This window comes from Xiphophorus maculatus, chromosome 10, assembly GCF_002775205.1.
Source record: "Xiphophorus maculatus strain JP 163 A chromosome 10, X_maculatus-5.0-male, whole genome shotgun sequence".
In the NCBI taxonomy this organism is placed as follows: domain Eukaryota; kingdom Metazoa; phylum Chordata; class Actinopteri; order Cyprinodontiformes; family Poeciliidae; genus Xiphophorus; species Xiphophorus maculatus.
In genome coordinates, this window is record NC_036452.1 from 14,649,455 (window position 1) to 14,663,323 (window position 13,869).

The window sequence follows — 13,869 nt, forward strand, 5'->3', positions numbered from 1 at the left end:
TTATTTTACATTGAATTACTGAATTAATTTTCCTTTAGTGGCTGTTTTACTGTGACTGCCTGCACATTTTAGAATAGATTTTAGGACACAGAAACTTCACATATCTTTCTACCTCTACATACTCCCACAGGACCACTGATATCCTTTTTTTGTTTGCTTGTTTCTTTGTAAAGTTTAAGACATAGTGTATTCAGGAACTGTACGGTAAACTAAGTACCTCTAAGCACTGGGACCTCTCCAATGCTGGACACTTTAAAATACAGTATGTGCCCATTTTAATTCACCTGCTATCAAATCTGTCTGAACAGATGTTTTTTTTTTTTTTTTTTTTGTAAAAGTCATTTTATCGTTTTAAAATATTCAATGAGTTGTACAGAACTTTGGTGAATTTACTTTATTTTATAATGAGCTTTACAAATACATTTGACACACAACTACTGGTCTCTTTATTGATGGATTTTAACAGAAAGGGCCCCAGGAGGGGTATAAAGGTGAAGGAACTGCCTGTCTGTACTGTCCCAAAGGTAAACAAATCCGCTAGCCTTGAGTAAAGTCCAATGGGGATCGCACAGAGAACGACCAGACAGGACATTCTGAGAGGGAGCTTTGCAGAAACTGGTCCTTGCACATAAGACAAAGGAGCCCAGATTGAAGCTATCACCCGAGGTCTGAGTTGCGATATCATGGATATCCTTCACAGCTGGGGGGTTGAGCTGACCAGTCATCTACAGACCAGATACAGCAGGTACGAGGGTCTGTTTAGCCTCGCCTCTGCCGTGGCCGATCTGCACACCACGTTCTTCTGCCTGTTTCCTGTGTGGTTCTACATGCGCAAGGACACAGGGGTCAGGCTAATCTGGGTGGCTGTCATTGGAGACTGGCTCAATTTAGTGCTGAAATGGTAAATAAACTTCCTTTCTTTAAAAAAATAATAAAAGAGTCCTGTAAGTGCGCATTAACAGCATACTGAGTGATTTAAACGATTTTTAATGCAGGGTTCTTTCCGGAGAGAGGCCGTACTGGTGGGTTCATGAAACCCAGTTTTACGGAGCAGGAAAGGCCCCATCGTTGCAGCAGTTTCCTATCACATGTGAAACTGGACCGGGTAAGATTCAGGACAGACCTGCTGATCAAATGATGTCTGCCTTGTTCTTAAGAATCAACTAATCATTGATTTTATTAATCTAGCAGGGTGAACTTCAAGTCTGCTTAATATCTATGTAAATCATTGACAGAAGGTAACTGTGTCTTTTGGTTTCTAGTCAATGGATATAATATGGACGATTTATGAATGAGTTCTCAACTCCCGTGCCTTTTGTCCACTTGTACTGGTTTTTATCTTTACTTAAGCAATTCACGGATTACCATTTGTGTTTAGATATTATAGAGGATGGTGTAACATCTTGTGTAGTATTGACATTAATTAGAATGAAGTAAGAATGATTATGGCAAAACTGAAGCACACCTTGTAATACAATACTTCTTGTGTCTTTGTTTTCATTTCCATCAAAATAAAAAATAAAAGAAACAGCAAAATAGAGAAGATGGTTGAGAACAGTGTTGCAGTGAACATTTGCAGAGATATAGCAAAACTTTCCACTAACAACAGTAGGATTGTCACCAAAAGACCATATACATAACTGGTGCATCTCGTAGTAATTTATGCATTTAAAAGAAGGCATTTGGAATAAAAGTGAATACTTAAAAGAGTAAATACTCCAACTAAAATGACAGCTTCTGGTTTCTTTGACATGTATTCTTATGAGGAATACATGTATGTATGTATATACAATATATATATATATATATATAACATAACAAAAAATATTTTTTAGATGACAATCTTATTTGATTTCCTCTAAAAGTAAAATACAATAAAATTGCATACATATATACAACAGTATTCATTTTCATATTCCAGGAAGCCCTTCGGGTCATGCTATGGGTGTAGCTGGTGTCTGGTATGTGATGGTCACCGCTCTGCTTTCAATTGCAAAAGAAAAACAATGCCCCTCTTTATTATACAGGTGAGACTCTGAGCAATGCATTTGTATATTTCTTCAACACTCTTGAGAATGTTCTGGTGCTTCTGATTCTATATTATTATCCCGTTAGCTTGCTGCAGATCGGCTTGTGGACCTTAATGGTTGTGGTGGTGCTGATCGTCTGCATGTCCAGGGTTTTCATGGCGGCTCACTTCCCACATCAAGTTGTTGAGGGAGTCATCACAGGTATGATGACAGTCTGAAAAACTCAAGACATTATCAGTAATACTAGGATAACACTGGTGTAAATCTTTTGGTCTAAAAGAACATTTACTATGTTTTATAGAAAGGTTATGTTAAGACCCCACCTCTCATTTATTTTGCAGGCATAGTGGTTGCTGGTATGGTTTCCAAGAGGAAGTGGATGTACAGTGCCAGCATGAGCAAATACCTCCTCATCACCCTCTTCTTGACTTTCTTCGCTATTGGCTTCTACCTGTTGCTTAAAATTGTAGGAGTGGACCTGCTTTGGACCCTAGACAAAGCCCAGAAATGGTGCCTCAAGCCAGAGTGGATCCATCTGGACACCACACCCTTTGCCAGCCTCCTACGCAACATGGGTAGTCTGTTTGGTCTTGGACTGGGACTGCACTCTCCCTTCTACCATGGGGTCAAGAAGAACGCAAATGCTGGTTTCAAGATGGGGTGCATTATGACCTCCTTGTTCTTGCTTCATCTCCTGGATGGGTGGACCTTTTCCTCGGACAACCACACGACTTTCTATATCCTATCTTTTGGTAAGAGTGCTTTTGCACTTTTAATCCCAACTACCTTAATTCCCTGGGCTCTTTGTAGGATTTGCAAAGGATTGGAGTTGGATAAGAACTTGTGAATAAGGAACTAGCTGTTCCTTATTTGAAAGAAAACTGGGGAAACTAGCACTAATCATTAATCGGTGAGTTGCTTAAACTGTGCTGGAGAAAAGAAATAGGAACCAGCTTGTTTTATTAAAAAATAAAAGCAATCCAAACTTTCATAAACAACCATACCTTTTGATAATCAGAAGTCAATATTTTACTTGCAAAACAAAGTAGCAGTATCATTTCTAGTTGAAAAGATGCCCTTAGGGGCATGAGCCTAATTATCTTTGAAATACTTTCCTTGGACCTTAAATGACAAAACAAGAATAGCACTTGAGATATACATGCTATACCTCAAGTGTAGATATAGCACTTGAGTTATAGCAATCTATGCTATCTATGTGATAGCATAGATTAAATGCTATCACATTTAATCAATATGATAGCATATTGATTAAATGTCCCAACCAAAATTTGAGCATCTGTCCCACATTTCTGTGCCTGTCTCCTCACTCTCTCCTCATTAGGAGGAATTTCACAAATTACCCTCATAAGCTGAGCTAAAAAACTAAAATTGACACAGGCCTAGTTTGTGTCAATTTGCTGTTGAGGTAATATTTTCAACACTGTATTTAGCAGTCCAAAAACAACCTCGAGATTTGCTTTACAGATTGTGAAGATGTTTTAAAGAGTCTTTCAATGAAAAATTCACACATTAACATGACAAACATAGCTAATTATTAGCAGATGATAAGCTTTTATTGTAATATAAAAGCTTATCATCTGCTAAAAAGTCAATAGTCTTTTTACAGTTGATATACACTTTTTTGTTAATGTTTACCAAGGAAGATGGTCTAATTATTTTTGCTTAACAGAATTAAGGGACACTAATACTTTATGAGTTAGCCTGTCAATTTTACTTAGCTTCTGACGATGGCTAGAAAAAGTGTTTTGTCAACTGAGGTCACGTCTTAATATGTCACTTAAAAAAGAGTCAGTGGTAGTTTATTTGTTTTCATTTTCATTCAAGTTTTTATTTAAGGCGATTTTACAAGTCGCCAGAATTAGCAAAGCTAGCGGCAAGGAAAAGGTTGGCTTTAAGTTATTTGTTCATCATATTAAAAAAGTTACAAAAAACAAATCAATAGTTTTTTATAGTGCGCAATTGTACACATTTATTCGTAAAAAAATACTTTGAAATTTCAGTGGAGGGGAACTTACAAATAAGTAGGATAAGCTAAAGTAGGAGCTATAACTTAATTAGCTTAGGGTGTGAAAAGGGCTAAACAGATTAATTTGTGTCACATCTTTAGCCACAGATAGTGACGTGTAGAGAAGCAGTTCCCTACCACAAGCCATTTGCAAAGCAAATCTTAATGCATGTTTACACATTTTATACAGACATTCTACAACAACTGAATTCCTTTATGTCATTGTATATCTCACACAAAAAGTCCAGATTTCAGTCTGTGATTTAATGAATTATGTGCTTTTTCTATAATGATAGCAACGACTAAAATGTTTTCGGGATGACAACAGATTGCTTTGTGTAATGATTTGATCTCTGTGCTTTGGTCATTAATACTAACATCAAGAGGTGATATGTTGATGGCATTAGAAGAGATATTGGAGAGATGTTATTTTTCTATAGATCTTATAGACTATACTTTTATAGTGTGCAGTCTCACTGATTCCAGTTTGTGCATTTGATTACAATAAAAGTGACATTGTTTGATGCCATTAGTTGTTACTATTTGGTGAAACAATAATGTTGCATGTTTTATTTGAACAAGCAATATCCAGTATTTTTCATGCCTCAAAGGATAATTCTACACCTGTTTTTTTTTATTTATTTCAAACTCCTGCTCCCATGATGTATGAGAACGCAAGTCTTGTCGCATGTCACTGTCTTGTTAATAAAACATGTTAATAAAAGTCTGTCGTTGTTTAACAGATTGTACCTTCGGATTCATTTTTATAGATCACATTTTTACAGCTTTGTATGACTTTAGAAAGATGATTCTTTTAAGGGGGGATTATCTATTAGTGGTTGATTAGCTTAGCTGAGAAGTCTAGCTGCGAAACTCACCTGTTAAATTAGTAGACTTCACTATTTTTAATATATTTACAAAGCAGAGCTTTTAATTGATTACTTTTAAAGGTCAGGTTACTGAAAACTCCTGAAATGTCTTAGTAACATATACAAAATAGGAATGATGATAACAACAAAGAATGACAGAGAGCCTTGAAAATAAATCAGTGCCTCAGAATATCCATTTGCACAAAGAGTTCTCCCCATCTAAAAATGGCCATGGTCCACTGACAGTTTTTACCAAATGTTTCAGACTAACACAGAGTAATTCCCTGATCGGAACAACCATTAACCATTAACCAGAGCATGCTCCCTCCACCCTGCAATCGCACATAGTGATTCTGCCTTTCACCACAGCCACTCACTCTCAAGACAGACGGCAGGTCAAGGGGCAGAAAGTGTTGTCTGCCTGGGAAAGCAAGGCAGACAACACGTGTGTCACTTAATACTTGGCACTCAGTAACCTACATTGTTCAGAGGATACGCTCATGATAATAAAATCAGCATGATTGCAGGGGTCACTATTACTGCAGGACACCTTTGTTCTGCAACGTTGCTTCCTAGCTAATCTGCTGCTGAGCTGTAGGTCATTAAAGTTGCACTGATTAGACATGTAATAATCCTCATTCATAATAGGAAATATGAATGAGGATAACCACACATTGTATTGATAACACTGAACTTATTGCACCACTGAGTCTTGTGAGAATTTAACACAAGCAGTTTGAATGCACAGTTTACACCTGCATCTGCCATTTAAAAATGGTTTAAAAAGATGCCCATAGCTAAAAATATTCACCTGAGATCGACATTTTTCAATAACATTTACACAAATCCCATTAATTTATTATATTAGGGTTTGTTTTTTATGGTCCTTTCATGGTGTTTTTGAAGAAACAGGTCAAATAATCTATATCTTATACGGTACTAAAAATCACAAAACCATAGACAAAACAACTTAAATCTATTTAAAATATAAGAAACTTATACAAGCTTGAATTTAATGTAAATTTTCTTTAACCCAGACAGACTCAAAACTGTTCAGACAGGATCAGATAAATGGACTCATCTGGAGGCAAGTTAGGTGTGAGCAAAATACTTGCATATTTCCAGGTGATTATTTGAACTATGGCATTATGATCATCATGAGTCCATGTAAACTTGTCATTGTAAATGTAAAAAACACAGTTTTTAAATGTTCATGCGTGTAGGGGTTGTGCTGACCTGAGCACAGTGAATAATAGGATTAGAAACCAAGAAAAACATAAATTCCCAGATTTTACCTAGGAACATCATATCTACTTTTTCTTTTATATCTCTTCCAGTTATTTCCGGTGCTTAGCTTGAAACTTTATGGTACAACTCTATATTCAGAAGTTAGATGTTATGTGAGCTTGGTGGTGGTGCGAGGAATCGACAGGGACAGACATCACAAACTGCGTCAGAGAATTTGAGCAACTGTTTGCATCGATTTATATTTGTATCAGTCAACTCAACTGAGCTGTTTTTCTGTTACACTGTCCTGATCTATCTTATCTCTACAGTCAATTCAGAGAAAAAGAAAAAAAAAACTAAACAAATATGAGCTCCAGCTGGTGAGCAAATTTACAACACAGTGTGCCTCACACGGTGAAATTTGGACAGACTGTTGCCAGATTTAGGACTATGCACAGTGGCACCGTTGTTTGCAGTAAGAAGCTCCTGGCTTTGAATACATGCTATGGGATTTTCTCCATGCATATGTGAGTTTCTTCAATGTACTCCAGCTTACTTCAGGAGTCCAAAACATGGGTGTCAGGTTAAATAGTCACCTCAAATTGACCTTAGGCGATGTGTGCTCTTCGAGTTACCTTGTGTGGATGGACTGGTGGTGACCTGTTCAAGGTGTAGCACAGATGGGTAAAAATGATCACAGAAGGTTGTCTCTAGGCATGTATGGAAAGTTGAGTGAGAAAAAAATGTGGTAGAAAAAGATCCAGCAAGGAACAGAGCACAGCCTTGTGAGGATTGTGAAGCAAATCCCATTCAAGGACTTAGAGGAGCTTCATGTGGTGTCGACTGCTGTTTGAGTCAAAGCTTCAAGAGCAAACACATAAAGAACAGGCTGTTAGAGGTGTGGAGGGAAGGTTCCCCAGTTGGTGGTGATTCATCTGTCGCTTCACTGTGTTTCATAAAATCAGAGCAGAAAGAGTCCCAACCAGGAATTCAGTCCATGGAGTCATACTTCTCAGCTGGCCAAAAACTCTTAGATAAAAATATTATTTTATTGGTCTTGTGTGATATTTAACATTTCTGAGAAACTGAATTTTGGGTTTTCAGCAGCTGCAGCAAAATCAGTACAAAACTTTGTGAAAAACAAATCTAATAATTAATTAGCTTAGTAGGTATTCAAATTTATTCAGATGCACCTGTATAAATTTAAAATGAGTATGTGAATATGAATATTTTGATAAGATATTTTCTCAGATGTCAAGCTTTAAATATTAGTCTGAAAAAAACAAAGACTGGAAAAAAGGATGAATGTGTGAATGGACAGATCAACAGACAGTAGACCTGGAGATAAATGGCCAGAAGGATGACCATTTACCTCACGGGAGGAAGTCCAAGTTATTCCAATTACTTTAAAATATTTTCACAAGCCATTCCGTCTTATACGTCTATACGTTCAACAAAAGAATACCAACTTGTTTCATTTCTGCTATGGATGTTTGGGTTGAACACTCTGTTAACGGTAAGTATACTGAATGTTGGCAACTGTTTAAACATTAAAATATAACCAAGAAACTTTGAAAATGCTTAAACTTTTTACAGACTTGTAAACAAGGAAATCTCAAGTTTTCCATGAACATTAAATGTATTTACAGTGACCCCGCCAGGTCAAATGGAACCACTGTCTGCTTTCTAACAGATCAGTGATGAAATTCATATCAATTCTCAGCTTTTATTAAATATATATGTATGCAATATATGCAAGAAGCTACTCTGCCCCTCACCCCCACACAATTAAAATAGATTCCAAGACATCTTAAAAAAACGCATTTTATTCAATAGCATCAATGCCCCATAATGAGAGACGGTCTGGTGACTTAAGCATTTTCACTGAAAACCATTAAGCCCATCGATCTAAAACTTATTCTCTAATTTTTCCCATCACAACTACAAGGTATAAAGTATAACATTCAGAGCAACAAAAAAAAAAACAGCTTATGTACTGTATTGCATTTACTATATATGATCAATCTTTAGATCCTACAGGGGACCAAAAAAAGCCACAAAGCACTGCTGAGTATTTGAGAGCTACAAACGAAATGTCACAAGGTTCTGAAGACAACATGTTTAATTAAAATTGAAAAACATTGCTTTACAATTAATTTCCTCATTTTCTGAGAATTTTAATGGTTTAAAACAAACAAAAGAAAAAAAAATTACAATTTAAAACAAACAAAAAAAAAAAGTAAGAGCATGTGTCCATCTACAATACTATGAATTCAATAGAGGGCTTGGATGATTGTATTGAAGTTGATGAATGTCTAGTAGTCCTGCAGACAAACCAGTACAAGATGGGGACCAGAGGTGGAGGCTGAAATGGCTGGATGAATATCAGTACAATGCGTCAGTGTTACTGCTTCGAGGCCTCTTGATCTTCTCAATGTTCTTCAGGATCATGTCGTGTAACGTTACCTTTAGAGGAAGCAGACCAACAAAATAAATAAATATTCCGCCAGGTTAAAGGAGAATAATGGAGGTATAAATGGATGCTGATGAAACAAAACATACATATTGATTTCTGAGCTCTGAAACTATGATCTTCAGACTGATGTACTCCTTCTCGTCAATTTCTGTGACTGTGCGCCGATAGTCCTCCTGATTTAAAGACAGAAAAAAAAAAAACATTATTTTTTTTCTTCCATTGACATTCAAATAAACTAAAGTTTTACCTTAACTCCACAGCCTTACATTATTTTACACAATCTAACAAGCAAAGAGGAAAAACATTCAAATTTAATGAATTGATTTTTCCACGACGACATTTACTTACCACATGCGGATATTTCGCTATTTTAGAAACCAGCTTTGCCCTTGTGATGTAGTATCTGGAGATAAAAATAACAAGTGTTATGACATCAGATACTCACTGGATCCCATTTATAAGGCAGCTTGTTTGGAAGATGTGTAAACCTTGATATCTGGTCGAGATAAGACGCCGCCTCTCCTTCAACGGTTCTGAGTTCAGCTACCGTCTCCTCCTGGATTGACACGCCGAAGTTGTTTCCATCCTCTATCCTGGGGATGAGGAGCTGAACCCACATTTTCACCTACAGAGTGAGAAAAACAACAGTGTGAGACGTTACTAATGGTAAAGTGTCAGCTGGACATTTGGAGAAACTTAGAGAAAGACTGATCCTTAACATTTTCTGTGAAGTAAAATTTTAGTATTTTTTTCTAGTAATAACTGGGATTTTAGTGTATTTATCAAACAGACATTGACATCAAATTTTAGAAGAAGGCACAGCACATCAGGTTAACTTCAGAGGTAACATTGCAAGTACAGCAGTGTTAGCACCCCCTGCTGACTTTCATAGGTAATGCAAGCAAATTGTAATAGTTTAAATGTTTTTATTTCCTAAATAGTTTTCCTTCTGGAATATTATAATTATAAATCCAATATATTGTAAATGTATTTATTTTGTAAATGTATTAATACATTACAATACCGGTTAATACATATTAATGTAATAATTTAATGTTGAAAAATGGCCCCTTTTCCCTTGAAAATGTGGAGGGGCCTTCAGTAGGCAGGTCTACTGTGGTTATAGTTAAAGGTGATCTGAAGTCCATTTGCTGTGCAGGTTAACAGTTATCAGGGGGTATTTGGTGAGACACAGTAACAGAATAATTTGCTTCATGAAATGGTGAAATAAATGCAAAATTTGAAGGTGGACATGAATATCAACTTTCAGTATCACTCCAATATCCACTCAAAATGTTATATCTATTTCCAGTTGTATTCATATTATGATATGGAAGAGTGAAAGTTTTGGCCCTTCACAGACTAACATGTAGGTGATAAATGAATGATCATACTGTAAAAATATTTCTGAGTCAAAATTAAATCATTTCTTTATCACATGAAAAAAATCTGTGCATTTTTTTTTTTAGAAGAATCTACCCGATGCATCTATAACATTGTGCCTCATTTTATCTAAAGCAGTGTGGGAGTCAGTGTGGTTAGGTAAGCTATTCAATGTTATGACATTTAGTAAATCTTTGCAAATTTATACTTGAAGTAACTTTAATATTAATACGTTTCTCCCTAAAGAAAACAACTACTGAGAGGGAAGGACATTGCAGACTTACTGTGTTGCATTTCTCTATGAGTGTCCTGATCTCTGGCTTGACCTTTTCGATGAGCTCAACAAGGTTTCCATTGCACTTCATCATCCCACCCGGCATGACGAAGACCTTAGTTCCGGTTACTGGAAGATGAGAAGTAATTATTAAACGATCAACAAACACGCCAGATGAGAAGTGTGAGAGGCCATTCACACAGAACTCACCCATGGCATCTTCATCTCCATCTTCCAGTTTTCTTTTCTTGGCATTTTGCTAAAACAGACAGAGCAGGATTAAAAGCTGCTCACACTACGGTTCTCCAGACGCCTGCTGAGGAAGCGGAGCTCCGCGACTCACCCCTTCCAGCCCGTCGTGGAGGTTCGAAATCAGGATGGGGTCCGGTACGGTCAGGTTAATCTCCGAGTGAATCTCTTTCAGCTCACTGATGTTTATGCTGGGGTCCTAAGATGTTTAAGCAGGATTAGATTATTGTAGAAAAATACAGTGCGACTAAAACCTGGAAGGAAACAGGAGATTAGACTCTACATGCCTTACTAGGAATTAACTAGTATTGAAGTTCTAAACAGATACGGTTAAAAACAATGTTCCATCAAAATGTTTCAACATTTAAAATCACCTTAATAAGACCTCAGAATGACAAACAAAACAAGCAGATTCTGATCTGACGCTGATTGATTGATGCACTTGTGCTACACAAACAAACTGATGATACTCACTTAATGAGCTATTGCTAAAATTAGCAGGTATTCTATGTTTTTTCCCCCCCAAGTGTTTATATCAAAGTCAGGCTTTTAAATGTTTTAACATGGTCATTTTAGCTTTAATGACCAATGTTAGACATGTGGAATTACACCTGTACAGTAGGAATTGTTGCTTTTTTACTGTAAATGAAAACAATTATACTCCATTCACTTTAATGGTTTGTATGAATACAGTGTTACAGTGAAAGAGCTCTGAAACAAAAGAATATTTTTGTAACTATGTGCAATTAAGCAGAAAAATATTAATTCTAAATAGAAAATGTGTCCATTTAATTACCAAACGTACAATAATAAAACAATCTTCAATTTTTAAAAAAGCAACAGAATCTTACAATAGCTTAGTGCAATAAAATGTGAGAAATTTATATGGTTATGCTAACAGAGTTATAATCAGTTATAAGAATTGTTCTCTTAATTTAATTTCTCAGTTTGTGTTCATATAGGTACTTTGTTGGTTATTTCAAAAGAAACAAGAAGATATCAGGGATCACATTCAAAACAATTTGAATTCTCAAATTCCAATAAATTATATTTTTTCTAGAATCCAGCATTCTTTGTGGGCACAAAGTTCATGAAAATTCTGCAAATAAATAGGAGGCCATTTATTTATTATTCTTAAAAAATTTTACACAAACGATGAGTCTCTTTAGGTGGTGGTTGGGATATGTGACAGTTATTAAACTAACACTATGCAACAATTCATGTACAATTAATAGGAGTCGCAAAGGAAACTGTGGTAATATTACTGTTTCTACTCAAGTCATTTAAGCAGCTTCTTTACAAATAAAGCAAATTATTCTAATTATTTTGTCTCTGAAGAGGTGAAACACTTAGCTTTTTTTATTGAAGGTTAATTCCCTTTTCTCTAGCTCAATGGATGGCACACTGCAAACACTACACCCTGCTCCAGGCTGATAAGTGGCACTCCTCCTTTAGTGGAGTGTTATGTTCTGGCCTCGTTTCTGCTGGCTGGGTGGTCAAAAGCACTGCAACATTCCGAGTCCCAAAATTTGTGTTTTTTCACCAATTTTCACTCTGATAAGGCATTTGTTTATCACATGACAAAAAAAAAAAAAATGATGCTCCTAAATTCATTTTATGTGACTTAGAATATGGATTTTTGGAGATACTTTGCACAAAAAAGAGATGATCTCAAAAAAGTTAGTTTGCAAAGGCTTTCATAATAACCAGTAATTAGCTATGAAATTGACAAAAATATTTACTGTCATCTTCTTGGAAAACCCTCTTCCACCCCCAACATCATCCCCTTTATTTTGCATGAAACCTTCCTACTGTAGCTTGCCAGTTTTAAATAGTTTTTGTTGGTACTAAACGTAAAAGCTAACGAGGTAAAAAACTAAGTTATGGTGTAAATCTTTCTACAAAACAAAACAAAAAACACCGACTCACCTTGAGGAAATGATCAAGTTCCAGTAGCTTTTTGGGGAAAAAATTTGCAACTAAGTCCTCTGCCTGGAAGAAGGAAACATTTTTAGAGGAAAATCACTTTAAAACTGGACATTATATATGGGAATATCGGAACAAGACACTTACTTCTCCTGTGATACGTTCCCTGAAAGCATCAACCTGCAAACAACAAGATTGGTGATTAACACTGAAACTGCATTTTATTGAACCTTGCAAGAATAACGGGTTGCAAAAATATTTGACCAGGTCAGCATCTGTTCTAATCAGACAGAGTCACTAACTACTTATACAGTCTCACCACTGCCGTTTTTTTTTTAAAAAGGGAGGTCTGGGATGCAAGTTCTCTCTTTATTTTGGTTCCATCTCCTGCAGAATTGTACTAAATTTGTATAAATTTAGAAGAGTGAAAACGTCAAGTCAAGGGTTTACAATTTGGGTTGTCAAAAATTGCCAGCAAAATATACACTCCAATTGGCAAAATTTAACTAATTTTACCAATTAGATTATAGATTTTATAAATTAACAGAAGGTAAGGTTTGCCAAAAATGAAATTTGGGAGTTTTTCTAAGCAACCTATTCATTATTTCATGCGGAAATATCACCGTTTTGTAGAAAATATTAATTAACTTCATAAACAAGAAATTCACAACTTCCTCTGTTATGGGGCCTGAACAAAAGGGAAACATCTGCTTAAATGAAGTCAAAGCCGGTGAACACCGGTATAACCATGGCTCGTTCACGTAGCCCAACCGAGGCCTCCTTAAGCGCATGTGCTCTCCCTGCTGCGTCTAACTCGTACATAATGCGCTATAAAGGAACTCACGCCTCATTTTACCGGAATATTCCCGTCAAAATCAACCAGAACCAGTTCAATTGCTTCCACGCGTGGATTACAGCGGGACGGAAACACGCCGGCTAGCCACCGTTATCTGCTATCAGCCTAGCACACATTATGAACCCAGCGCGGCTAACATGACGGTACTGAACACAGATAACACGTCCGAGAGCTGTTGACGGGACTTCCGATCAGGTTTGAATCTCACCTTGGTTTTAATTTCACTGTCCACCTTGAGGAGTGAAGACATCTTCTGTTATCAAACAAGAGAGTAAAGATTGTCCCACTGGCATCAAATTCTCTTGCTAAACGTGTGGCTTCTTTTACTTTTCAGCCACACTCTTTGTCTCTTTCTCTTTGGGTTTATCGGCGCATTACAAATCCATCTCAGTGCGGATATCGCCCCCTACCATGATAACTATGAACGACAGGGTGTCATATTCCCCAGCCCCCCAGGTCGTTATTGTAAATAAGAATTTATTCTTAATAGTTCGGCTGGTTAAGTAACGGTTAAATAAAAATATTGTGCATGGCCGAAATTTTGAACAATTCT

The 13,869-nt window shown here is 36.4% G+C and overlaps 2 protein-coding genes across 2 annotated transcripts; one reads left to right on the plus strand and one right to left on the minus strand.

The window, feature by feature from the left end:
* Positions 1–535: 535 nt before the first annotated feature.
* LOC102235779 (glucose-6-phosphatase-like) lies at positions 536–4,805 on the plus strand. Its single transcript, XM_005794722.2, has 5 exons — positions 536–901; positions 996–1,105; positions 1,922–2,027; positions 2,116–2,231; positions 2,372–4,805. The coding sequence occupies exons 1-5, from the start codon at positions 684–686 to the stop codon at positions 2,875–2,877; spliced, it is 1,056 nt and encodes a 351-aa protein (XP_005794779.1). The 5' UTR covers positions 536–683; the 3' UTR covers positions 2,878–4,805.
* Positions 4,806–8,259: 3,454 nt separating this feature from the next.
* psme3 (proteasome activator subunit 3) lies at positions 8,260–13,693 on the minus strand. The gene is made up of 10 exons (XM_005794724.3): positions 13,525–13,693; positions 12,608–12,640; positions 12,464–12,526; positions 10,629–10,733; positions 10,496–10,544; positions 10,296–10,414; positions 9,117–9,253; positions 8,977–9,031; positions 8,715–8,801; positions 8,260–8,618 (listed from the first exon to the last, which is right to left on the minus strand). The coding sequence occupies exons 1-10, from the start codon at positions 13,564–13,566 to the stop codon at positions 8,538–8,540; spliced, it is 771 nt and encodes a 256-aa protein (XP_005794781.1). The 5' UTR covers positions 13,567–13,693; the 3' UTR covers positions 8,260–8,537.
* Positions 13,694–13,869: the final 176 nt, after the last annotated feature.

What these genes read in the sequence shown, in the direction of transcription:
- LOC102235779 (XM_005794722.2), top strand. Translation starts at nt 684, where the DNA reads ATGGATATCCTTCACAGCTGGGGGGTTGAGCTGACCAGTCATCTACAG. An exon ending in TGCCCCTCTTTATTATACAG is followed by an intron (nt 2,028 to 2,115) that starts GTGAGACTCTGA and finishes TTATCCCGTTAG; the next exon opens with CTTGCTGCAGATCGGCTTGT. An exon ending in TGTTGAGGGAGTCATCACAG is followed by an intron (nt 2,232 to 2,371) that starts GTATGATGACAG and finishes TTTATTTTGCAG; the next exon opens with GCATAGTGGTTGCTGGTATG.
- psme3 (XM_005794724.3), bottom strand. Translation starts at nt 13,566, where the DNA reads ATGTCTTCACTCCTCAAGGTGGACAGTGAAATTAAAACCAAG. An exon ending in GGGAACGTATCACAGGAGAA is followed by an intron (nt 12,527 to 12,607) that starts GTAAGTGTCTTG and finishes TCCTTCTTCCAG; the next exon opens with GCAGAGGACTTAGTTGCAAA. An exon ending in TGGAGATGAAGATGCCATGG is followed by an intron (nt 10,415 to 10,495) that starts GTGAGTTCTGTG and finishes CTCATCTTCCAG; the next exon opens with TAACCGGAACTAAGGTCTTC.